General features: G+C 38.9%; 2 protein-coding genes across 3 annotated transcripts in view; both read left to right on the forward strand.

Annotated features, from left to right (window-relative positions):
* The first annotated feature begins 6,570 nt into the window (after positions 1-6,570).
* On the forward strand, positions 6,571-18,977 carry poc1bl (POC1 centriolar protein homolog B (Chlamydomonas), like). The gene is made up of 11 exons (XM_077590912.1): positions 6,571-6,744; positions 10,116-10,500; positions 11,877-12,046; positions 12,928-13,117; positions 13,832-14,017; positions 14,184-14,301; positions 14,385-14,561; positions 15,268-15,399; positions 15,670-15,780; positions 16,996-17,148; positions 17,224-18,977. The coding sequence occupies exons 2-11, from the start codon at positions 10,142-10,144 to the stop codon at positions 17,350-17,352; spliced, it is 1,725 nt and encodes a 574-aa protein (XP_077447038.1). The 5' UTR covers positions 6,571-6,744; positions 10,116-10,141; the 3' UTR covers positions 17,353-18,977.
* A 1,845-nt stretch (positions 18,978-20,822) lies between these two features.
* galnt12 (UDP-N-acetyl-alpha-D-galactosamine:polypeptide N-acetylgalactosaminyltransferase 12) overlaps positions 20,823-27,568 on the forward strand; it is a 51,245-nt gene continuing 44,499 nt past the window's right edge. Inside the window, exons 1-7 of one of the 2 annotated variants that reach the window (XM_077590078.1) lie at positions 20,823-20,962; positions 21,164-21,697; positions 22,594-22,763; positions 24,706-24,895; positions 25,062-25,247; positions 25,949-26,066; positions 26,377-26,553. In XM_077590078.1, the coding sequence (XP_077446204.1) occupies positions 21,357-21,697; positions 22,594-22,763; positions 24,706-24,895; positions 25,062-25,247; positions 25,949-26,066; positions 26,377-26,553 (1,182 nt within the window). In that variant the 5' untranslated portion in view covers positions 20,823-20,962; positions 21,164-21,356. Of the gene's footprint in view, positions 21,698-22,593; positions 22,764-24,705; positions 24,896-25,061; positions 25,248-25,948; positions 26,067-26,376; positions 26,554-27,568 lie in introns of both variants that reach the window. The other variant, XR_013297718.1, reaches the window with a different exon arrangement.

Genomic DNA, 27,568 nt, shown 5'->3' on the forward strand with positions numbered 1-27,568 from the left:
ACTGCGGGGAGGAAAAATGTGTCATCGGCTATTTGGAGACGGCACTCTGGAGGAGAAGGAAGGTGAACCCCACCAACAAAATCAAGCCGATCTTGATGCTGAACTCAACCGACGATGAAGAGAAACAATTGCAAAAAAAATATAAAAAAAATAATATAAATACAAAAATAGCAGTTATAACACTTTGGGAGAAAGGAGTTTTTATCCAGGGATGTGACAATACCTCACTGTCTGGCTTCTTAAGGACTTCAAAAAACATCTGCGGACAAAAGGTACGTTGTTTGAAAGATAAATTAAATAAAAGAAGTATAGAAACTAATTTTATATCTACTGCTGGTTATTATGCTGTCATAATAACGTATAGAACTGGGCGTATTTGGAACAGCCATTCAGCAATAGATAGCTAGGTCATAAATTCAAATGATGACATTTTGACCCTCCCAGAGAGGCAATTATTTTTAAATTAATTGTGATTAAAAGTGTGATGTGCATTAAGGTATTTTCCTTTTTTTTCATGTAAGATGACCTAAAATCAGAAATTCTTTTATGGGTGGGTAAATCATTATAAAGGCATATTAAAATAGTGTTGGACTTCATTCAATGAACGGGTGTCACTAATTTTTACAGATCTATTTAAATTGCTTCTATTAAAATGAATGAAAACACAAGTCCAGCATTCTTCTTGTTTATTCCCGAGTAAATCTTAAAAATTGACTTGGGAGTCTCTCGGGTGATAATACCCACTCATCCAGAGTGTGGAATCTTGATTTGAATTGGTTAAATACCATTAAGATATCTCTTATGATGTGACACATCATATCTAACAATGAGAGACTTTTTGCACGGCAACGCGCTCGTAACATAACATAAACAGATTTAAATGAACTTGGATTACGATGCAGACACACTCAAAAATAAGTCGAATCTAACCTTACACTAAACTTAATTCTAATTTTGTTTTAAATTTTGATACCTTTCTCTATTTGCCCCACCTCCACCCTGACTTTCAGATGCAACCTATCGAGGGTTGTTTGCTTTTGTATTCCCTTCAAAATATTCCCAAAATGATGCACACAAATGTCCTCACAATAGGATAACGCACGACCACTTGCCAACGAGAAGTAGTATATACGCCATTCGCACTGACTAACGGGAAAAATTGTCGTATGCCGTGCTACCACTGTATTGCCATTCCACCTTGCAGGCTTTGGGATCCATTCAGTGGTGTCTTTCCTTGCCATCAATTATCCTCAGACAGAACAGAGGCAAGGCCACTGTGTTACAAAAAAATGAGGGAAAAAATGTAGCTTGTCTGAAAAACCTGGGAGAAGGTCATTAGTATTATTTGAAGATATTAAATTCGACCCTCATAAAATATACATTATGATGAATGACAGCTTAAAATAAGGTGATAGTTTGATATGTTGTTTTCGTAAAGAGATTTTTTTTGGGTGCTGTTTATATGCCTCCAGCTACCGACCGTTGTGAGCATTTTATCATTCTTTTACAATGTGTTCTTATACAAGAAGAATTATTTCAATAAATTTGGGTGAAATCCAATATGTAAACTGTTATTAAAGTCTTATATTTTGGTGCAAGCATGACAAAAATTGAATATTCCGGAACGCATTAAGCTCGTATCTCGAGGTACCACTGTATATATATTTTAATTTTAAAAAAGAAAAAAAAAGAATGTGCTCCATTTCACTAACCCCGTAGGTGTCAAATTCAATCCAGGAATAATTCATCTTCTGGTTGCAATGTCCTTAACCTCCTTTGGTGTCTTCAGGGTTGTTCTGAATTTAGGTTGGACCTATTTTAGAAGAGCGCAACAGAACAGCACACTGAGGGACACGATAGAGTCCATGAAAGAAATGACTAAAATGCTGTTTTTGTCATTAATGGTGTTAAGGACTCTGAATTTTGAGTCCTTATGTATGACTCTGTTTCTGTGTTTCCATTTTTAATGTTAACATTAACCTTTTTCTTGAAGCAATTTGGGTCAGAGCAGTGTGAGGAGTGTTTTTTTTTGTGCAGGGGTTTTTCTTAAAAGAAGATTTGCCTTTGCTCCAATGATGAATGAGACGTCAACACCCTTTAACGCACCCCATTAAACCCATTAGTTGAGTTTCACTGGGGAAATGCATCAGCATTTCAGTCGTTAATCTTCGTCAAATGTTAAATTTTGATACCTTTCTTCTCCCGGGTTGGCTCTATTGGCCCCGCCTCCACCCTGACTTTCAGATGCAACTTATCGAGGGTTGTTTGCTTTTGTCTTCCCTTCAAAATATTCCGAAAATGATGCACACAAATGTCCTCACAATAGGATAACGCACGACCACTTGCCAACGAGAAGTAGTATACTCCTCTCGTATTATCAAGCAAGCTCCACCATTCGCACTGTCTAACAAAAAAAAAACACTGAAAAAAATGCAATGCCCCGCCCAGTGCTCGTAGAGACATTACACGAGGGAGTTGTGACCCCAAAGACAGTCCCCATGATGTTCTTATGAGCAGCATCTCGCATCCGCTGTATGCTCGTATATCAAAATTTGTCTCGTATCTCAAGATAAATATTTGCCCGAAATTTTACCCGTATCTCCAATTGCTCGTATGTCTGTGCACTCGTATGTCGAGGTACCACCGTACATTGCCACAACATAAAGATTAGCAATAATTGACATGATCTATTTTTTTCTTTTTTTGCAGGCTCTCAGTTGTCACCATTTGGAGCTGAAGGTCACCCATTGGTCAGCCCGAGGGCTGCAACACAGGACAAGGGTTGCGCCTCTATCTCCCACTCGTGTCTTGTGTTGCAGCCAGCGGATCGGTCATTATTCATCGGGTCCACGTCCCTCTTTTAACGTCTGTATTTTAATTAAAACAATGTAGATACTGTTTATAGTGAGGGCACTATAGGTTCCCGTTATTTCAGCATATGATTCTATAAATATTCTGACTAGATTTAAACATTTTAGATCATGTGGGCGGACCATTTTAGATATAATATTTAGATTTTTTTTTTTGAAGTAATGGATCAAATGCCCCAAATTTAGATATTTTGTTAAAAAATCGGATTTCCACTATTTTGACAAACTCCAACTCAGGAATTCTCCAATCAGACAGCGAGAGACTTATTTGCTAAAATCTTTTGCTTTTGCCAGCGAGACATTGCATCAAAATTTGTCGATTATTTGGAGGATTCTCCAAAAGGTTAAAAAAAAAAAGAATAAAAGAAGCTTCCATGTTTCAAACCATTTTTGTCCTATTTACACAAACCTTTGTTGAAAATAATGTTAAAACCAAGGCCCTTGCTTGGAATTTAATGTATATAATATAGGATGAATCATCCTTAATGGGTGTAACCCTTTTTATAGCATTTCCACCCTATTTTTGACTACTAAACTGCAAGTAGTCCTCTTTCACCAATATGGTGAGTTGTTCCAGTCATGCAAAGACATGAAGCATTTAAGCAGTCAGCTCTGTGAGCTCTTGCAGGTGTTGTGTCACTCCGCCTTATCATCTTTTGGGTTTTTTTTTTTAGGAGAGGGGGCAGCTAGAGAACTGACTGGCTCTTGAAACCTGTCAAGTTAAAGATTTCAACACTTCAGTGACATGCAGCAGCGAGCCTGGAATAAAGAGAGATTATTTTGGGTCAGAGGAAATTTAAAATTAAAATTAAACTATTTTTCATGCTCAGATATGGACTTCACTTATCGCGAATTCACTTCTATGTGATTTTTTTTCTGGTAATAATTTTTTTTTTTAATTCTTTATTTTTAAAGTTCATAAAAATGTCAAAATCCATGCTGAATCTCGTAAGCAGAAGCCACTCCTTCTACTAGGACTCAGTACTGAATTAATAATTTAATTAAAATATAATAGGGGTGAAAATACGATTTTTCGATTGTGTTCTACATTAACCGCGATATTCGAGGGATTGCCATTGACGTATTCATTTTCATTCATTTTCTGAACCGCTTTATCCTCACTGGGGGGTGCCGGAGCCTAGCCCAGCTGACTACGGGCACCAGGCAGGGGAAATCCTGAACTGGTGGCCAGCCAATTGCAGGGCACAAGGAGACGGACAACCGTTCATGCTCACACTCATACCAAGGGGCAATTTAGAGTGTCCAATCAGCCTACTATGCATGTATTTGGAATGTGAGAGGAAAACGGAGTACCCGGAGAAAACCCACGCTGGACCGGGGAGAGCATGCAAACTCCACACAGTTAGGACTGACCTGAGATCGAACCTTCAACTCCAAAACTATGAGGCCAATGTGCTAACCACTCGCCCACCTAGTTGTACATGAATAAATAAATATTTCTTGTTCCTGTCAATGTTTTTTCATTGTTTTGCCCCCCAAAAATAGTGTCACATTCACTGGCACTGGCCATTTCTTTTTATGTTTTGGTTAAACCAAGCCATGATTACAAGAAAATAGAAAGCAGTAGAAACAAACTTTTTATTTACATAGTTTTCCTGTATATATGTTTTCGTAATACCAAATTCGTGTGAACCGGGGAGCAATGAACTCAACTCAGCTGTAAATATTTTAGGACTACCACTCTAATCATGGGATGTAAACATGGCAAACAAGACACAAAGAGCAAAAACTGTGAGTCAAAGAGCCACACCACACAGTGACCTGTCAAAACAGACAGAAAAACACACAAAAACAGAATTAAAATCATATTATTCACAATAACACTTTCTTCCCCTTACACATTTATAATAATATATACAATATATACAAAAAAATGAAGATTAAAGCAAAAAAATGAAGATTAAAGCAAAAAAATGAAGATTAAAGCAAAAAAAATGAAGATTAAATAATAAAAAAAGAAGATTAAAGCAAAAAAATGAAGATTAAAGCAAAAAAATGAAGATTAAATAAGTTTTAGATGTAATATCTCAGTTCTGTCACCAGCGATTTCCATATTTTAGCTCACAGGTTAGCAAAGAGCCAGACGTACCCATCAAAAGAGCCACATGTGGCTCCCGAACCATAGGTTCCCTACCCCTGCACTAGATGGAACTCTTTGCCACTTTTGCCCACAGGCTTTTCATCTGACTCATGGAGGGTACTTGAACCAAAACACTCCTCCCCCCTCGCATTACACAAAAGGAGCGCCTGGGCAACAGCACAAAAAAGTAAAAGTTTTGAACATTTGAAAGAAGAAGGCTTCAAGGCTTCATCTGGCAATCGACGAATCAGGAAACGAGGTCAGTGAAAGGAAGAGGAAGAAAAAAAGACGTTGGCGTGTGACCAAACAGTGCAGGTGTCCGCCTAACAACAATGGGCCACGTTGGAGGAACTCGGCTCGGTATTAGAAGGACTTAAACTCCCCGGGAGACAAAAAACAGTTTAAGATTGCAAACAAACACGATGACAAAAGGCAGTTCCTCGGACATGACTAATACATTTTTTATTCATGAACTAGACAAATACACCCTTTGGCAGCAGGACCAGTGAAGCTACATGACATCACACACCATTCCTCAAAATGGGTAGGGGTTTAAAAAAAGAAATGTATAAAATTCCCTATTTTCTTTTTTAAATGATTAATGGGGAAAGGTTGAATCACAAGCGGCCCGGCGGATGGGTGGTTAGCGCGTCGGCCTCACTGTGGGGGACCTGGGTTCAAATCCAGGTCGGTCTACCTGTGTGGAGTTTGTATGTCCTCCCTGGGCCTGCGTGGGTTTTCTCCGGGAACTCCGGTTTCCTCCCACATTCCAAAGATATGCATGGGAGGCTGATTGGACACTCTAAAATTGCCCCTAGAAATGAGTGTGAGCGTGAATGGTTGTTTGTATCCTTGTGCCCTGTGATTGGCTGGCCACCAATTCAGGGTGCCCCCCCCCCCCTCTGGTCCGAAGTCAGCTGGAATAGGCGCCAGCACCCCCCGCGACCCTAGTGAGGATAAAGCGGACTGCAGTGTTCATTCATTCTAACCTCTCATGTATTAATTTCCTGAACCACTTTTCTTCCCGTGGTTTGCGGGGGTGCTGGAGCCTTCTCTTTTCCAACAGGCAGGGGGCGGGGTCCACCCGGAACTGTTTGCCAAGCAATCATTAAATAATACTAATCATGTTTAACAAAAGTTACCGGGCGGCATGGTGGAGCGGGTGATTAGCGCGTCGGCCTCACAGCTCTGGGGTCCTGGGTTCAAATCCAGGTCACGTCCACCTGTGGGCATGTTCTCCCCGGGCCTGAGTGGGTTTCCTCCGGGTACTCCGGTTTCCTCCCACATTCCGAAAACATGCATGGTAGGCTGATTGGACACTCTAAATTGCCCCTAGGTATGAGTGTGAGCGTGAATGGTTGTTTGTCTCCTTGTGCCCTGCGATTGGCTGGCCACCGATTCAGGGTGTCCCCCGCCTCTGGCCTAGAGTCAGCTGGGATAGCCTCCAGCACCCCCTGCCACCCTAATAAGGATGAAGCGGTTCAGAAAATGAGATGAGATGAATAAAAGTTACTGAAGCAAGATGGCCGTTCAGCGTTGACGGTCTTGCGAGTTGCTTCTGAGGTGATATTACGCATCTAGCTGTGTGTATATGCGATATCTATGTTGGCTCCTACTGCAAGTAACGTGGAGCAACGGTAGAATCTGGGGAGGATGTAGGCGACGTCTGCTGACATCTGCACGGCGGTGGTTTCTCCCTCCGAGCCGAGGACGACAAACAACAACCACTAAAGCCTCGAAAAGACGCTCGGACTCACATGATTGGCCACCGAGGTAGGCGCCGTCGACGGGAACCTAATGTTTCGTTTCCTTGAGTAAATGAGGCAAAAGTCTCCTCAAACTGTTTTGTAGTAAAGTAAAGGTAAAAGTATTCATCCGATTTCTTTACTTGAGTACATTTGACGTTTCTTCTGGTTAACGTTACATAAAAAAAACCTGAAATCAATTTATTTAATTTCAACTACCCAAAAGTTTGTGTGTTTCTTTATTTGATTTTTTTTTAATCTGTACCTTTTGTAAGTACTAGTATGAGTTTGTATGACAATTAAAGGTCATAAATGTAATGTTATTTTGGGGAAAATTGGTCAAAAAGAAAACAAAAACAAATGAGCACAACCTTTTTTGCTCATATTATGGAATATTTCATACATTAATAAAAGTGTTTTAAATTAAGTGAAAATAAATGTACAAATATTGATAATTCTTAAATCATATTGTCCCACCACTTAGTCAATACATTGGGCCCATAATTTCGGATTGAGAAAAAATAAAAATAAAACATTAAAAAGTTATTTCTGCTGCGTGTAGTTTTTGGACATTTTCATAATCAAAGAAGATAAGAGTAGATTTCCAGTGTACTAACTGTGACTATTGCAAGGGCTTGAAACAATGACAAAGCAGGAAATAATCATAAAAATACATACTATGAATCATTCATAAGGTAACAAAATATTTTCCAACTCAATACTGTAAAAATACTAACCAATGAGGGCTTAACGTGATAACAAATCCCTTTTATAATCCCATTACTCGAGGGCTTCTATGCTGATGTTGCTTATGTTGCAAATCTGTGATAAACTGAAAATTTGGTGGCTGAAATGTGTTTCCACTTTTAGTCCATAGGCTTGTTTAACAGAAAAAAAAATTGCCAAAACGCAATGCTATAATAATATAAGTAAAACTCTATCAGGCTACCCACATCCTCTTTTGTTATATATGAATTTGCATTTTAGGGTGATATGAATTACGTCACCAAGTGACTTTAATATGAAAGCAGACCATACATAGGACACAATCCACCCATAAAGATAGAAATGTCTTAATAATGAAATTAGATCCTAATGACTTTTTTTCCTCAGTTACCTTGACCACGCCCCCCCCAAAATCTCCAAACAGACGATGATACCACAACCCGAATGAACTCCAGATTTTTGCCCTCTGCAAGAACGCTTTCTATTATTTTCTTGCTGTTTGACAGATCTATCATTCTGTCAACATGTACTAGAAAGCTTAAACATAATCACCAATTTTGATTGTGATGTCACTACCAGAATTGCTGAATTAAAGTGGGGGGTTTCCTGTTGCATTGTTTTGGGTGGAAAAACTAAGAAATTGCAAACAACAGACAGACTTGAGTACCAAATGGATTTCTCCATGTAAAATTACATTAGCAGTCATGTTCATTTTTTCCACGTGGTCATCATTTCACCCTTAAGTGGGCGAACTCTTTCCGAGTGACCAAAATATCCGCATTATACGTAGTTTAGGGGGGGAGAGACTTTTTGCATGGCAACACGCTCGTAACATAACATAAACAAATTTAAATGAACTTGGATTACGATGCAGACACACTCAAAAATAAATGTAAGTTTAATCTAACCTTGCACTAAACTTAATTCCAATTTTGTTTTACATTTTTATACCTTATTTTCTCCCGGGTTGGCTCCATTTGCCCCGCCTCCACCCTGACTTTCAGATGCAACCTATCGAGGGTTATTTGCTTTTGTCTTCCCTTCAAAATATTTCGAAAATGATGCACACAAATGTGCTCACAATAGGATAACGCATGACCACTTGCCAACGAGAAGTTTTATATACCCCTCTCGTATTAGCAATCATCTCCGCCATTCCCACTGACTAAAGGGGAAAAAACACTGAAAAAAATGCAGTGCTCGTAGAGACATTACACGAGGGAGTTGCGACCAGAAAGACAGTGGCCATGATGTTCTTATGAGCAGCCTCTCGTGTCCACTAAATTTGCCTCGAATCTCAAGATGAATATTTGCTCGAAATTTTACTCGTATCTCAAATTGCTCTTATGTCGGGGCACTCGTATGTTGAGGTATTACTGTACTCTGTTCTCCCAAACTATTGGTACTTCCCCTCACAAAGAGTATAAAAATGATTTTTAAAATGCCTCTTTGCAGGACTAATAAAAACCTCATTTTAGTCCTCGACTAGCGCTAACAAGAACTATTGTAATTTCTTTTGCTTAAACCAGAACAGGCTATTTCAAACAGCATTTTAGTCTCAAAATAGACTTGTATGTTTTACAACTTCCCAACTGGAATCTTTTTTTATTTCATTTTATTTAAACTGAGGTTTAAATTCTTTGTTAATTTCATGTTTTGGAAAAAAACATATACTTTTATACTCTCAATTGTTTTGTACATGAGAAATCGTTAGCTTATTCATGTTTTGGCATGTCAACTCTGCTGTGTAGCAACTTGCTTGTCATACCGAAAAACTAATAAAAAAATGAGTTGCCCTTTTATGTTGCAGCAGAACATTTCTATTCAACCTAGTATTTTAATTATTGATTGGTATTCTAGGTTCTAGATTGAATGAAGGTTGATAAAAACTGTGAGAAGCCAATTAGAATCTATAGTATGTTAAATGAAGACATGTTAAAAAGACAAAACCAGTAACAAAAAATGAGAATCAGGGTACTGCATCTTCTAGTCGGTGCAAAAACAAAAATCAATAAGAAACTGGAATGTGGCAGAAAAAAGTAACATAATACCAGGTAGCGTATTTTCTCGCATATACGGCGTATATTAGTCACTCAAAAATATGATGACTGAATCGAGAGTACGGCTTATATGCGCACAAATTAGACTTGACATGCACAAAACTGGGACAATAACGAAATACCATAACGCAAGAAAAACTTATTTTGACTACTAAGCCTGTAAGTGAGAAAACCTTGCACAGTGGTATGTTGATGTTAGTTATTGTAGTAGCTGCTTAATATCAAAACAACCTAACAGTTTTAATTTGAATTTTCAGTAAGAGTGTTATTTTGAAAATGTTCACCACTTCTTTTGAAAGCAGTAGAACGAGAGAAGGATTTAAAATGCAAGTTCTCACAGGGGCACTGAGCTATTGGATGTTGGAAGGTGTGATGGAAGGCCACCAATCAAAGGGGCTTTTTGTCTTCGAGCGTCTCTTCTAGCTCTCTGGCACAGATCCAAAATGGCCTTCTTCCTGTTGAAATCGGAGTTTCCTCAGAATAGTCTGCCAAGAACGTAATACAGTGGATGGCTCGTCCTATCATTAAAGTTCAATAGAGGAGATGGAAAAAGCAATGGAAAAAAAACATTAGCATATAACATTTTATTTTTTACTTTGGGTGTCTCCCCCAGGATAAACCTTGACAAAGGTGGATACCATGATGGGGCGCTGTTCACGTAAACTGGGCGTGCTGGCCAAAGCGTTCTTCCTTCTGTGGCTGCTGTGGTTGGGGTATCTCCTACTTGCCCTCTCCCCTTTACCCTCCTCAACATCCTCCGTCGACACGGTTGCGCTAAAGCCTCGCAAACTTGATGTGGAGAACCTGGCTACGCCCATCTACACCAAGCCGCCGGCAGACGGTAACAACCCGGGCGAGTGGGGCCGGGCGACTAACCTCAACCTGAATGCGGAGGAGAAGAAGCAAGCGCAGGAGAGCGTGGAGCTCTATGCCATCAACATCTTTGTTAGCGACAAGATTTCGCTCCACAGACATATCAAAGACAACAGGATGCCCGAGTAAGTATTTTTTTTGGTGGCTGACATCAATTGTAAATAGTCAATGAGTTTTACTTTGAGGCCTTTTCCTCATTTAAAGACCGATGGCACAGTATGAGGACCAAATTGGCGTTTAACTGTCTTGCTCAAGGATACTTCAACATGGTCCCAAGAATAAATAGAATAGATATCAATATTAACAAAAATGTCTGGGGTAGTCTCTGTGAAAAGCAGTTTTCTTGGGCGGGGCTAAATTTTTTTGGGGTGACCTCATCTCAAATTCTTGCTTTTATTTCGCCTTACCTTTATATATGAACTGGGCATACATTTGTGGGTATATTTGCATTTTGTTTCAAGGCAAGAATCTAGTGATTTTAAAATTACATTGGCATTATGGTGGTTACTTTTAAATCATTGAAATATTTCAAAATATTGAAATTTTAAGTCAACAGAAGAATCAGATTGGCTCTCTCACCAACATTTTAATTCAATTTTGTTATCATTTGAATCAACTTTTTAAGTCTTGCTCTAGGAGCTTTTTATTTTTCGAAAGGCAAATCATTCTGAAAACGTGCAGAGTCTTGACACAAGTCGTATTTCAAGTTAAACCAGATTTTCCGCTATCGCTATCAAAGCAGAAATGATTTGTTTTCATGATAAGTGGAGCCGAGATTCTTTTTTCTTGCTCTCCCTTTCTTTTTTTTTTGTATTTACACTGCATCTTTACTTGCAATATTGCGGTTGCACCCTGCCACCTCCTTCATGACTCCGCATAATGGCTGCCATCTGGATGCAAAATACGATGGTTTCCAAATAACGTCTCATAAGAAAGCATCACTGTTGCATCTAATCACCTTATTTACTAAAATCACAACTTCTCCGAAACAGAGACTACATAAACAAGAAAACAAGAAAGTACATCTTGCCTGAGTTAGCAAACATCACATAATTCAAGATCATACCTATATTCTAGAAAAACAAGGTAGGACAAAACATTAGCTTTGCGCCACAAAGGTTTAGCATTGTCCAAAAAAACCCATTTGAACATTTCTTATCAGCTATTTCGATTACAATGTGCAATTATAACATCATATCGACCATATCTATAGATATACAGTGGTACCTCGACATACAATCGTAATCCGTTACGAGACTGAGATCGTATGTCGAGCTTTTCGTAATTATTCGATCGAAATTTTCGTCGTACCACGAGCTGATCGTAGGTCGAGGTACCACTGTATTCGAGAAAAACAAGGTAGGACAAAGGTTTAGCATTGTCCAAAAAAAACCATTTGAAGATTTCTTATCAGCTATTTCGATTACAATGTGCAATTATAACATCATATCGACCATATTTATAGATATATTTCATTTTTTCCATACTAATAATACCCCAGGTGCCGTAGTAAGCAGTTTGACTACCACCATTTGCCCAGCACATCGGTCATCATCACCTTCTACAACGAGGCCTGGTCCACGTTGCTTAGGACAGTCCACAGCGTCCTGGAGACTACGCCCGCCATTCTACTGAAGGAGGTCATCTTGATTGATGACTACAGTGACAAAGGTGGGTACTGGTATATGTTTAAAATGCTCTGACAGAAAATAATGACATCAGCCTGGTAGGTAAGATAAGTCCCATCCAAATAGTTTCTCAAATTTCTCAAAAATCAGCTAGGATGAGCAATATAACTATGCCCTATCTGTCGTTAGCTCCGAATTGTAGCATTGTGCTACTAATGTGAGGCCTAGTGTTCCTGTGGCTATGCTAAGCTAAGCTAAGCTAGCTTTGTTTCCCTTTAAATAATGTTGTCAGGCATTTCTTTCGTCATTTAATGTTATAATATATTTTTTTATTTGATATTTTATATAGTTTAAAAAAATATTTTGATAATATAAATTTTATTTTAATCTTATTTATTGATTTCCACTCTCACGCTCACACTTTCTCTCTCACTCTTTAGTTTTAGGCAATAACTTGACTTTGGATGTTTTCAATCAAAACTGGAAAATTCAAAGGAAATAAGTTGACTTGAGGAATTCAACATCTGCAGTTAATTTTTTTTACAGTCAATGAGGAAATTATAAATTGTCACAAAAAATAATAAAAATAAAACGAACAAAGTGTGAACAAAAACAAAGAGCTTATTAGGATCAGAATTGATTTCAAGTCTCAACAAAACATTTTACAAATAATGTTTTGGCATTATGCTTCATATTAATCAATGTACACTCAGTGCAATAATTAAAATACAGTATTATTGACCTATTGTTGACGTATAAACAGACATCAAAAATAATTATTTCTGCTTTTGGCTGAAAATAAGACCATGATCAGGGAGACTTGGTGTTTTTCATTGAACCGCTATGATATCCAAATGTGGCTGTAATTGTGACATAGTTATTGTCGCTAATGTATAATGAGGAAAGGTTGTGTGATGTTTCCAGACTATCTTAAAAGCCAGCTGGCTGAGTATCTCAGCAATCTGAAGCGCGTTCGTCTCATCCGCACCAGCAAGCGTGAGGGTCTGGTCCGGGCCCGTCTTATTGGCGGCGGAATCGCCACTGGTGATGTGCTCACCTTCCTGGACTGTCACTGCGAGTGTGTCAACGGCTGGATCGAGCCACTGTTGGAGAGGCAAGTCCAGAGTTCTCAGCAAACCACTTCAAACCAAGAATGAGCAATTCACCACCGCAATTTATGAGTGACATAAAACGAGGGAATTTTGAGATACAGTAGTACCTCGAGATACGAGCTTAATTCCTTCCGGGACTGAGCTCGTATGTCGATTTTCTCATAACTCAAATAAATGTTTCCCATAGGAATGAACTAAAAACAAATTAATTCGTTCCAACCCTCTGAAAAAACACCAAAAACAGAATATTGGATTGGAAAAACATTTATTTGTTCTTATTCACCATCTATTAACAAAGTAACAAATAACTAGTGGTTTAATAGTACTAAAATTAGACGTATTTCGCGGAGGGGAACATGACAAAAACAAATTTAAATGAACTTGGATCGGGTTGGCTCTATTTGCCCCGCCTCCACCCTGACTTTCAGATGCAACCTATCGAGCGTTGATTGCTTTTGTATTCCCTTCAAAATATTCCCAAAATGATGCACACAAATGCCCTCACAATAGGATAACGCACGACCACTTGCCAACGAGAAGTAGTATATACTCCTCTCGTATTAGCGATCGCTCCGCCATTCGCACTGACTAATGGCAAAAAAACACAGAAAAAATGCAACCACCCGCCCAGTGCTTAAAGTTCAATTAAAATAAAAACAAGTACAAACAGTACCATGAAAAACTCGATAATGATAATGATTTTTATCTTTTTTAAGGATCCGACAGAATCCCAAAACCATCATGTGTCCTGTGATTGACACCATTGACTGGAACACTTTTGAGTTTTACATGGAGACGGGCTTGCCTATGAGGGGGGGATTCGACTGGAGGCTCACCTTCCAGTGGCATGCTGTGCCGGAAAAAGAACGCCAACGCCGAACATCACGCATTGATCCCATCAGGTGACTTTTACATAACATTTACATTTACAATTACAAATGCATTTATTGATGAATCATGTGAATAGAGAATTAGTACACTTCTATAATAAAAATATAACTTGTAATATATTGGATGTAGCAGATAACTTTGGTATGTCTCATGACCCTCACTCTTTGATTTTGCAAGGTCTCCAACTATGGCGGGTGGCTTGTTTGCAGTTAGCAAGGCCTACTTTCAGTACCTGGGCACTTATGACATGAGCATGGAGGTGTGGGGCGGAGAGAATCTAGAGCTCTCTTTTCGGGTCAGTGCGGCCTCCTCTCCGGCGCTACACTAAATCGCTATGCATTTTCTACTTCCTGAAAGTGCTAGTATGTTATCCCATAGGTGTGGCAATGCGGTGGCAGCCTGGAAATCGACCCTTGCTCCCACGTGGGTCACGTGTTCCCCAAGAAGGCTCCGTACCCACGACCCAAATTCCTGCAGAACACAGTGCGAGCTGCTGAAGTGTGGATGGACTCCTATAAGGAACACTTCTACAAGAGGAACCCGCCCGCCAGAAAGGTGAAGAATGACAAGCACTAGGCATAGGCGGATTATATTTCACTTGGGTCGAATTCTGGATGAAGTTTAGCTCTCAAATGATTCATTGGTCAACTTTAACGGTTTGAAAATCCTGAAGTATAAAATAGAAAATTGGACACAAAATATCAATACCATCATTGTAAATCTATTTTCAGATTAGTCATGAATTAAGCTTGTCTTGTTCATGCTCAAAAACACCCAAAAACTTTTTAGTTTCATACTTCATTCATTTTCTGAACCGCTTACCCTCCTCACAAGGGTCGCAGGGTGTGCCAGCCAATCGCAGGGCATGAGAAGAAGGACAACTATTGACTCTCACATTCATACATAGGGGCAATTTAAAGTGTTCAACCAGCCTGTCATGCATGTTTTTAGAATGTGGGAGGAAACCAGAATACCCAGAGAAAACCCACACAGGCCTGCTCAGAACATGCAAACTCCACACATAAGGGCTCGAACCCAAGACCCCAGAACTGTGAGGCCGACACGCTAACCACTAATCACCAGGCCACCCTTAGTTTCACAAAACAAGCGAAATACTTTGTGTAAAAGGTGCCCCACACCTTTGTTAACACGTCCGTGTTAAATATTTACATTAGCACCGGCCGCTAAACAAGGGCTTGGTTTTAGACATAAAGGCTTATCACCAATGTATGATTAATGATTTTTTTTTTTTAAATGACAGGAGAACTACGGCGACCTTTCCGAACGTCTGCAACTGAAAGAGCGGTTGAAGTGCAATTCTTTCCGCTGGTACCTGACCAACATCTATCCAGAGCTACACGTACCCGAGGATAGGGATGGCTGGCATGGTGCTGTGAGTTGCATATTATTTCTTGCATATGTATTTTGACATCATTTGCATTCATTTTGAAATCCACCAATATAATTCCAACTCAAAGTTTAACTGAACTAAACAGTTTGTGAGACATTTACGTGAATAATTTCATACAAGTAACATAGTTACTTTTATGAATTTAGAGTGGTTTACCCAATTTTTTGAATGTTAATTTTTATGCAATAAAATTTATGAATATTTGAAAGCGCATAATAGTAAAAAAAAAATGTCTTTTTTTCCCCATTCTAGGTACGCAGCTCGGGAATCCCTTCGGAGTGTTTGGACTACAACGCCCCAGACCACAATTACACTGGCTCATACCTTGCGTTGTTTGGCTGTCACGGGCAGGGCGGCAACCAGGTGACACACCTTACTTTTGTAAAAGCCGCAGAATATGTTTTGATTGCGATAGTGTGTACTATACATGAGAAATTACAGTAATTCTACTGCAGCTCACTAAGTTTAATTGTGTGTAACTATTTTCTTCCAAATAGAATACTGGCCTCTGGTGGCTATCATGCACACAGAACAAGAAGCAGGACAATAGTATTCATAAAGCAAAAAAAATGCTCCAAACAGTACACCACATGAAGTTTTATTTTTCCTATTAAAAAATACAAAAGACACACTCACAGTTCTTGGGGAATGAAAGAAAATGCTGAGTGTCTCTATTCATTTTATTTGGATTGGATTGGATAACTTTATTCATCCCGTATTCGGGAAATTTCATTGTCACAGTAGCAAGTGGGTGAGAATGCAGATACAGGACAGGCATTTTAGACATAAATAGATAGGTAATAAGTAAGTTAATAAATAAATAAATACATGAATAAATATATAAATAAATAAGCGTGTTGCTGGAAAAAACATATATACATATATATATATATATATATATATACATATATACATACACATACATACATATACCCATACATACATATACCCATACATACATATACCCATACATACATATACCCAAACATACATATACCCATACATACATACACATACATATACCCATACATACATATACATACATATACCCATACATACATATACCCATACATACATATACCATATACATACATATACCCATACATACATATACCCATACATACATATACCCATACATACATATACATACACATACCCATACATACATATACATACATATACCCATACATACATATACATACATATACCCATACATACATATACATACATATACCCATACATACATACATATACATACATATACCCATACATACATATACCCATACATACATATACCCATACATACATATACCCATACATACATATACCCAAACATACATATACCCATACATACATACACATACATATACCCATACATACATATACATACATATACCCATACATACATATACATACATATACCCATACATACATATACATACTTACACATAGATGTACATGTATACATACGGTAGGTCTTAACATTCAACCATTTGTTTTGTTAAGGAGCCTCAAAATAATGGAAATATTGTCATTGATTTTAGTTATAAGCATTCTGCCCTGTCTTTTTTGTCCCAGTATTTTGAGTACACGTCCCGGAAGGAAATCCGCTTCAATTCAGTAACGGAGCTTTGCGCTGAGGTCCACCAGGATAAGAAGGCTGTTAGCATGAGGCACTGCCCCGGCGACCACGTTTCCACGCCAGCTAACATCCAGTGGGAGTTTCGAGGCGTAAGCTGAATTTGCATTCAAACTCTCCTCCATCTCGCTCTTGATCACTTCTTTTCTTTTCCTCTCCCTCACCAGGATAAAAGCATTTACCACCCTCACTCGGACAAGTGCATCACGGCTTACCGTAATCCTGAAGGTCGCGCTCAGATCCAGATGAGGCCCTGCGAACCGCTTGATCGAAACCAGCAGTGGAAGTTTGAGTAAAGTTGAAAGGCAGGAATCTTACTGACCCCCTCGGTGAAAGACAATTGAGGGGAATGTGAGCATCCGTACGGATTAAAGTGCCCTCCCGCCAACCATTTGCTGCACAGGGATGGAGAATGCTGATTTTTAGCTGTCATGTAGCATGCAAGTGCCTCTGAAAAACTAACACTCACAAAAGTGCCTGTGCCAGTCCAAACGAGCAGGTGCCCACCCGAGACAAACCCCATTTGGTCATTGAGATAATGTGATGCTAAAATATAATGCTGAAATAACTGAAAAAAATATTTATATACTAGTGGTGCCTTGAGAAGCAAGTGATGTGACTAATTACTACAATAAGGAAGAATTTAGGATATATTTTTAATTATGGTAGTCAAGGAACAATGTGCCATAGTATATTTAATTTTTTTTTGCCTTAACATTGAGGCAAATTCCTACTTTTGTTCAAATTAAGGTACTATATCTTACATTTAGGGTTTTCAGATACAAAAATGATAATAATAATAATTGGACATAGGCTTTGTCATCATCATTATTGACTCGACAAAAGATGATGACAAAGCCTATGTCCGATTATTATTATAATTAATTTTGTATCTGAAAACCCTAAATGTAAAAATAAAACTAAACAAATTTGATTTTTTTTTTAGAAAGCACAATGGAATTTTGTTTATTTGTACAGTGACAATGAGTAAAATACTTTTGACTATTGTGTTTATAAAATATTTCAACTTTAGCATTTTGATAACTAATAATAAAAAATAAATATAGGAAGAATATTGAAAAAATAGGAAATTCAGTAGAATATTTTAAAACGCTAAATACTAATGCTCCCCAAGACTGACTTTCCTCGACATAACAAATAGTAATAAATTATTTTGAAATTAAAAAATATATATATATATTTTTTTCAAATGACTTATTATTATTTTATTTGCACTAGCTCTTTTTGGGAAAAACACTCACTCATTCCATGTTGTCCAATAAACACACTCCTGGGAATGTATTCCTGAAATGTCGAGGTATTTTTGACTGATTCAAAGCGAAGAGTTTATATTTAAATACAAAAATCTGATCCAGTTTCACATCTGTTGGGAGCAGCGAACAAAAATGATCAATTTAAACTGCTTGAAAAAGGACATTCCCAGCATTTTTATGCGAATTATATTATTATAAACCGTATGCCATGACATCCTAGGTTATTAAAGATATTGTAAAATACTTGGTCAGCTTTCCTATAAATAAAGTGCAATTTTTCCTATGGGAATAAATATCAGGGCTAAATCTTTGTGCCTATGTGAAAGGATGTTATCCGACTAACTCCTAGAGAATATAATAGATTTTAAATGTGACTAAAAGAACGAAAACAATACCGTTGGATACATTTAATCGCTGTTTGACTTTAAACACTCATCTGCTGCATATTTTTATTAAAGACTGTTGTGTCTGACTGTACTTGAAATGGATAAAAATGTAGGAATGTCAATTGACTTGTTTTGTGTTTTATGGACTACTGTTGTCAAGTTTGTGGGGCAAAGTTGATGTAAGAAGTCCTGAAACTACTGATGTGATTAAAGGATTACAGGATTTGAAGGAAATAAATTAAAAACTTTAATGATTTGCAACTGTGTTTAATTTTGTCTGATTTAAATGGAATTTGGAGTTCATTTTATTTTGCGGAGCGCCCGGTGGATGAGTGGTTAGCGCGTTGGCCTAACAGTGGGTTCAAATCCAGGTCGGTCCACCTTTGTGGAGTTTGCATGTTCTCCCCAGGCCGGTGTGGGTTTTCTATGGGTACTCTGGTTTCCTCCCGCATTCCAAAGACATGCATGGTAGGCTGATTGGTCACTCAAAATTGCCCCTAGGTATGAGTGTGAGTGAGTGTGATTGGCTGGCCACCAATTCAGGGTGTCCCCTGCCAGCTGGGATAGGCTCCGGCACCCCCATGACCCTAGTGAGGATTAAGTGGTTCAGATAATGAGATGAGAGATTTTATTTTCCAGGTAAACACTCTAAATGAGATCATGGGCTTGGTGGTAAAATGACAAATGGCACCTTAATTTCCAGCAAATCAGATTGGATTAAATTGTTGGTACGTATTACTTTATTATTATTTTTAAATAGCTGTATTAAAGGCTGACATTTTATTTTTTTTAATATACACTGAAATCAATCTAGGGCTGCCCAGTGTGCAGGTGGTTAGCATGTGTTCAAATGCCAGGTTTGGACCTTCCGCGGTGTAGTTTGCATGTTCTCCCTGGCCTTCTATGGGTTTTCTCTGGGTACTCTGGTTTCCTCCCACATCCCAAAAACATGCATGGTAGGCTGGTTGGACACTAAATGGCCCCCAAGTATGAGTGAGTGTGAATGGCTGTCAGTCTGCTTGTGTTCTGTGATTACTAGCTGGCCTGGGATAGGCTCCAGCACCCCCGGCGAGCCTTGTGAGGAAAAGCAGTACGGATCATGAATGAATTAAATTCTTTGAATCGGACATGTAGTACATGAATTTATAAGATAAAATTGGGTTCAATAGATATTCTAATTTCACAGAAAATTACAAGTTAATGGTGAACTTCGATGCACGTGTAGGTAATGCACAGAAAGCATTCATAATCATTATAGTATAACATTATTAGTATATATATATATATATATATATATATATATATATATATATATATATATATATATATATATATATATATATATACACATACACACACAAACTATGCAGTGGTGGGCCGTCAGGGCCTTCAAGGCCTTCTCTGCTGGCCTAAGAAATACATATGAATCATATATTATATTTTGTCCATCAATACTTATTAAATAATTCCAAATTGTCTGTTAGCTTCCTTTCATTGCTTTTCCCCCTTTTATATATATATAAATATATATATACATATAATATATATATATATATATATAAATATATATATATATATATATATATATATATATATATATATATATATATATATATATATATATATATATATATATATACTAATATTGTTATACTATAATGATTATGAATGCTTTCTGTGCATTTCTGCTGGCCTAAGAAATATCTGAATCATATATTATATTTTGTCCATCAATACTTATTAAATAATTCCAAATTGTCTGTTAGCTTCCTTTCATTGCTTTTCCCCCTGGTTGCACTGGCCTGGTTTTAATGTCTGAAAAGCTCCAGTATTTGTATTTAATCATTAAATGCTGTTAGGAAGTGGATTTTACCCCATTTTTGTCCATTGATTTATTGATTATTTTTTATGTGTCGCAGCTGTAGCTGCAGTAGAGGTTGTATAGCCATAAAACAGTTTTTGAGGGTTGGATTGATTCGAGAAAATGCATGGACTGCCACTGATACTATGCAATCTGTTTTCCATGTCTACCTCCACCAACACAACTGAATCAATGGTTAATTTAATGAGATTCAGGTGTGGTAGAGGGTGGAGATATGGAAACAGACCAGCACCATTGCTCCAGAAGGAACAACTGTTTTATTTTGAAACAACGACGGATGTGTCGCTAAAATGAGCATTTATGACTAAATCAAACAAAAGTATCTCGAAGTTCTGATTTGTTCTCCAAACGATCCGACTTTCGGGTAAGGACAGTTTGCCTATTTGCAAGTACTATAGCCGTAAAATGTGAAGAAACTCGGCGTGTTTGCTTTCGGAAGTGGCCTAAAACGACTCGTTTAATCGTGCGGTAAAGACACTAATATAGGTTGCTAATCCTCGTAAATAATTAATCCCCATCGGTTAATCCATTTATATTTGTCTCGGTGGAATGGACTCATGTATAGATGGGGGAAGGAGCGTGAGAAGGAGGAAGAGGAGGAGTTCAAGCTGTGATTAGTTAGCCACAATTAGTGTTATGGCGGAGGGCCAGTAAAAAAGGTGGTTAAAGTCCACTAGAGGAAGATCCGCTCTCACAATCAGGGCAGGGAATAGAATGCCGTCTGCGGTTGACGGCGATCAGGAAGAAGCAGTGACAAAATGGCCTTTTGTCGGCGGAAGCGACTCAAACTTTTCCTCATCGGGGCCGCCTCCTTGGCGTTTCTTTTCGTCTACTTGGGCGACTTCTCGGGGGAACTCGACTCGGACGACGCCAGCGTCGAGTTGCGCGAGGAGAATGAAGTGGATTTAAAGAGACCGGTGTACGAGAAACCCCCGCTGGTAGTGGACGCCCCCGGCGAGTTGGGTAAAGCGGTGGAGTTGAAGTTGAGCGCTGAAGAGAAGCTGAAAGAAGAGGAAAGCCTCTCCAAGCATCAAATTAATATCTACGTCAGTGATGTGATCTCCCTGCATCGACGTCTGCCCGAGAGGTGGAACCCACTGTGAGTAAACTAAAATGCTTGAACTCATTGTCTTCCATAGATTGCGATAGACGTCCAATCAGTGGCGGTCCGTGAATTTCCTAGTGACGCCTTCAGCTATCGGAATCAATCCAACCCTCAAAAACGATTTTATGGCTATAAAACCTCTACTGCAGCTACAGCTGCGACACATAAAAAGTCATCAATAATAACCTCATACAATTGAAATATTATTTAGAAATATAGCCATATTTTACTCACCAAAAATCATTTTTAACTGTACACAATATCCATCCTCCTTTCTTTCCTCCTTCTTTTCTATCGCCATCGAAGCTAAGTCGAGCCTATCCGTTCATATTTCTGGCAAACGTTTTTATTCGATTTAGTGCTGAAAATGTTCATTCATTATGATTCATTAATTTTGTGAAGACTGATCTTTTTTCTCATGAATACAGTACATCTTCATTCAAACAAAAAAAAATCCATTTTGTGAATCAAACTAAGATTAAAATGACCTTTTCTCTTGTTCTTTAACTCTATAAGCGTGGCCTATGTGACCCAAAATGTGATGTAAAAATATGTGGATGATACGTCTCAATTTATAGTTATTTATTAATATTTGTTCATGTTCTCAAGTGCTTATTCTCACAAAGGGAGTGCTGGAGCCTATCCCAGCTAACTATGGGCCCCAAGTGGGGAACGGCCTGAATTGGTGGCTAGCCAATCGCAGGGCACAAGGAAATGGACAACCGCACACTTTTTCATATCGGCACATATTGTATTGGGGTCCAAAGATGTATCATAACGTCACAAACTAGGTGATTTACACCCCAAGGATCTTGTCCATTTGCTCTGTCAAAGTTGTGATATCAAAGAGATAACGTTTGTGTTAAATCCAACTTCTTTCACTATTGCAGCTGCAGAGATGTGCACTATGATTACCTGTCCCTGCCGACCACATCAGTGGTGATCGCTTTCTACAACGAGGCCTGGTCCACGTTGCTCAGAACGGTCCACAGTGTCTTGGAGACGACGCCAGACATTCTGCTCAAAGAGCTGATCCTTGTCGACGACTACAGTGACAGAGGTAAAATGGCGAAGACTCACGATAAAGCTTCATAAGTGTAATGCTACCACTTTGGCACAGGAAAGTTCAATATCGCGTTTTAGCATGACAAAATTCCCTTCGATGCGTGAGCTGTTGAAAATTCCACCACCAAAATAAAAATCTTTTATTGAATTAGTTGCGGGCAAGCTATATTCATATAACTCCGAGAGAGAGACATTACACGAGGGAGTTGCGACCAGAAGGACGGTGCCCATGATGTTCTTATGAGCAGCCTCTCGTGTCCGCTGTATGCTCGCATCTCAAAATTTGTCTTGTATCTCAAGATAAATATTTGCTCGAAATTTTACTCGTATCTCAAATTGTTTGTATGTCGGGGCACTCGATGGTCAAGGGACAGACCCTACTTACGAACATTCGACTTACGAACAACGGTACATACGAACACGTCTGCAAATTGCGTTTATGTCGAAAAATGTTCGTAAGTTCGATTTTGTATTGCGCGTAGTGCTTCTTTCCGCCGCTAATACCGACGCCTGGCGCTGTGAGCGCTCAGCTCACCCAGCATCCACCTTCCTCTGCCCAGTTCGTTGCAGTGCGTAAGTTGCGTAAGTGTTACTTATACAAGCCTTAAACATACAAATGCACTTATATAAACCTTCAATATACTTCTATAGGCCTTAAACATAAATTATAATACAAAATATAGCACTGAATCAACTTGCAAACAAATTCAACTTATTAACAATCGCTCGGAACCTAACTCGTTCGTAAGTAGGGGAGCGTCTGTATTACTGAAATGTGATTACAGGTGTTCTTCTTTTTGTTTAACCAGAACAGTTTGACCCAAATTTAGCTAACAGCCCATATTTTGCTGTTGAATTCTGTAATGACACTAAACTATAGCCTCGCCCTTTTCTGAAAGAGCTATAAAAAACTGCTTTGCATTTACTGACATTTTTTTAAAACAAGTTGCTCAGGACTAGCCATCTTCCCCATGATGCCATCGTGGGTGTGTCCATGCATTTATGCTATTTTCAAAACGATGAAATGCACAAGTTCTGCGTGTAACATTACTGAACATATGAAAATACTATTGACGCTTATTTTGTAATGCTTTAAAGTTGATTCTCAAATCAGAATATTGATACTTTTGATACATCAGGTATGCGTCTATCAGTAGAAGAAACCCAGTGGTAAGAATTTTAACTGTCTAGATCACATGTGTCAAAGTGGTGGCCCGGGGGCCAAATCTGGCCCGCCGCATCATTTTGTGTGGCCCGGGAAAGTAAATCATGAGTGCCGACTTTCTGTTTTAGGATCAAATTAAAATGAAGAGTATAGATGTATATTAAATTTTTTAGATTTTTTCCCCCTTTTAAATCAATCATTGTCATTTTTTAATACATTTTTTCCTGTGTTTTTAGTTCAAAAATCATTTTGTAAAATATAAAAATATAAAAAAAGCTAAAATAAACATGGTTTTAGATCTATAAAAAGCTGAATATTCAGGGCTTTTAATCCAATTCTTTTAACCCATTTATAAAAAAATATCTAAATATTATATCTAAAATGGTCTGGCCCACATGAAATCGAGTTGACGTTAATGCGGCCCGCGAACCAACCCGAGTTTGACACCCTTGGTCTAGATCATACCTTAATGATATGCAGAGAGATATGACAGTACAGTTATTCCTCGAATATCGCGGTTAATGTAGACCAGACATGGCCGCGATAATCGAAAAAAAAATTCTTTAAATAGTTAATAGCGGAAAAATATTGAAGTAGTGAATTCGCGATAAGTGAAGAGGCAACAATTGAGGGATTACTGTAGTATAGTGTTTGTAGGGGGATGTTTTTAGTTTTTTAGGTCCAAGAATGACTTCAAATTTAGTGTAACACTTATGCTTTTTCTCCATTCATTCACTTAAATAATTTAGTTTCTTCTCTTTTATTTCTGAAGATCACTTAAAGGAACCTTTGGAGAACTACCTGTCCAATTTGCGAAAGGTGCGATTGATTCGGGCCACAAAGCGGGAAGGCCTGGTGCGAGCCCGCCTCTTGGGGGGGTCCTTTGCCACGGGCGACGTGCTGACTTTCCTTGATTGCCACTGCGAGTGCCACGAAGGGTGGCTGGAACCTCTTCTTCAGAGGTTAGCAGAAACCTTTTTCCTCATGACGTCACACTTTTTAGGGCATCTCTATGGAAATTATGTAAATGATGAACGGAATTCGAATGATTAAAGTGTCTACGGAAAAGATGCCACGTGAGGTTGGAAGAAAGACTCTTGTCAACTTGTGTTTTGTCACCCAACTCAGGATAAAGGAGGAGCCGACGGCCGTGGTATGTCCCATCATCGATTCCATTGATTGGAACACCTTCAAATATCTCGGTCACCCTGGCGACCCTCAAGTCGGTGGCTTCAACTGGGGGATGGTCTTCACGTGGCATTACATCCCGGATCGCGAGATGAAACAACGGCGTTCACCAATCGATGTTGTCAGGTATGATTTTGGAAATGCAGTAAGATGTGCGGCTGAAGGCTTCACGTTGAGATCTTACGAAAGTTGACACTGCGGAAAAGCGAGCTCGAAATGCATGTAAGTTATCAGTGGAATCGCAACCTGAAGTATTTCATAAGGGTTTAAAAAAGGGATGTCTATATTACGAAATTCACTTATTCTGTGGCGGTGCTGGAACGTAAGACTGCCGACAGAAGGGTGATTGCAACTACAGTAGTCCCTCGATGATCGCAAATTCACTACTTTGCGTTTTTTTCTCTTTTTCCTGCTATTAATTAATTATTATTATTTTTTACTTCAGTGCTGAGTCCTAGTAGCAAGAGTGGCTTCCGCTTACGCGTTTCAGCGTGGATTTTCACATTTGTAGGAACTTAAATAATAATAATAATAATGAATTAATTTAAAGTTCATTAAAATGCAAAAGTCCACGCTGACAATCGTAAGTGGGAGTCACTCTTGCTACTAGGGCTCAGCATTGAGGCAAAAAAACCATATATATGTGTATATATGTATGTATGTATGTATGTGTGTATGTATATGTATATATAATTCTTTTTAATAGGGGTGGCCCTACTTTGTGAGTTTTCGATTATCGCGGCCATGTCTGGTCTACATTAACTGTGATATTCGAGGATTTACTGTATACTGAAAAGTTTTTTTTTTCCCCCCCCTCCCCCTTTAAGGTCTCCCACTATGGCTGGTGGTTTGTTTGCCATCCTAAAGAGCTACTTCGCCTACTTGGGAACGTATGACACGGGCATGGAGGTCTGGGGAGGAGAGAATCTGGAATTCTCCTTCCGGGTAAGAAGTGAGGTTCAGGTTGATGGCTTAGGAAAAGTTGAACTTTATTGAAATGCAAACTTTTTGGGAGTTTACAATCTGCCCAAGTGCTTTTGAAGTAAATATCAATTGGTGGAACGGCTAGACTAGATTTGGTGTCAGGACAGATTTTGCCCTGAAACTGCATAGTAGTTTGTATTTTGGATGTAGATTATTTCAAATTTAATGGGTACGTTGTAACCTGTCCAATTCTGGAAAGACCTGTTTTGAGTTACAAGCTTGGTGACGGAAATAATTGCCCTCCATTCAAGGCAATTTCTTCTCCTTTTAGATTTGGCAGTGCGGCGGCAGCCTAGAGGTCCACCCGTGCTCGCACGTGGGCCACGTATTCCCCAGGAAAGCGCCATATCGGCGCGACAAGGCCTTGGCCAACAGCGTGCGCGCTGCCGAAGTGTGGCTAGACGAGCACAAGGAGATCTACTACCATCGAAACCCACATGCCCGAAGGGTGAGTCAGCTGTTGGGTAAGGCTGTGAAAAGTGACGCTCGGCATACGTAAGCGGGGAAAAGCGAGATGTTTGTGAAGTTCCCGCTCTGCGTCCCTGCAGGTGTCACCTATCGGGTGTCTGCAGGGTAATTAAGCTTGCTCGACAAGGATCGGGTGACCCATTGCACGCTTTGTGCCAAGTAATGTAAATAATTGGCTTTCTGTGGTCAGTGCTACTGGACTGTTCCTATACAGACGCTCCCCTACTTACGAACATTCGAGTTACGAACAACGGTACATACGAACATGTCTGCAAATTGCGTTTATGTCGAAAAATGTTCGTAAGTTCGATTTTGTATTGCGCGCCTTTTTCCGAGTAGTGCTTCTTTCCGCCGCTAATACCGACAACGCCTGGCGCTGTGAGAGCTCAGCTCACCCAGCATCTACCTTCCTCTGCCCAGTTTGTTGCAGTGCGGAAGTGCGTGAACGTATCTCCAGTGCACAAAGAACCTTTTTCATTTTATCATTAAATATCTCGTGCATCCATTATTCAATATGGTTGGTGAAAAGCGAAAGGCTTCTATTGAGGGAGGTGCAAGGAAGAGGCAAGCCCTTTCATTTGAAACAAGTGGTAATAATAACGAAGCTTGATGCGCGTCAGAAAGTGGTGAGCGTTGCACGTGAATACAACTTGAATCGTTCGACCGTCAGTTCCTTTTATAAACATAAAGATCGAGCAGCTGGATCCAAATATTGAACGTTGCACAAAGTTTGCAAATCAATTGAATGATGCCATACAGTGCTACCACATCATTTATGATGAAAAAAAAGAAGAAAACTGTGCAATCGTCGTTAGATTGCTTCTTTCGGCCAGTTTCTAATACATAAATCTCTCTCTCTCTATACAGTACTGTACATATTCTCTCCATTTTATTAAATGTTTTTTTTAGTACAAACCAATGCGTGTCACTTATACAAGCCTTAAACATACAAATGCACTTATATAAACCTTCAATATACTTGTATAGGTCTTAAA

This window comes from Stigmatopora argus, chromosome 21, assembly GCF_051989625.1.
Source record: "Stigmatopora argus isolate UIUO_Sarg chromosome 21, RoL_Sarg_1.0, whole genome shotgun sequence".
Lineage (NCBI taxonomy): Eukaryota > Metazoa > Chordata > Actinopteri > Syngnathiformes > Syngnathidae > Stigmatopora > Stigmatopora argus.

Coding starts and splice junctions, on each gene's coding strand:
- poc1bl (XM_077590912.1), top strand. CDS start 10,142: ATGATGGGGCGCTGTTCACGTAAACTGGGCGTGCTGGCCAAAGCGTTC. Junction 14,302..14,384: donor ATCTAGAGCTCTCTTTTCGG/GTCAGTGCGGCC, acceptor GTTATCCCATAG/GTGTGGCAATGCGGTGGCAG. Junction 15,781..16,995: donor ACGGGCAGGGCGGCAACCAG/GTGACACACCTT, acceptor TTTTTGTCCCAG/TATTTTGAGTACACGTCCCG.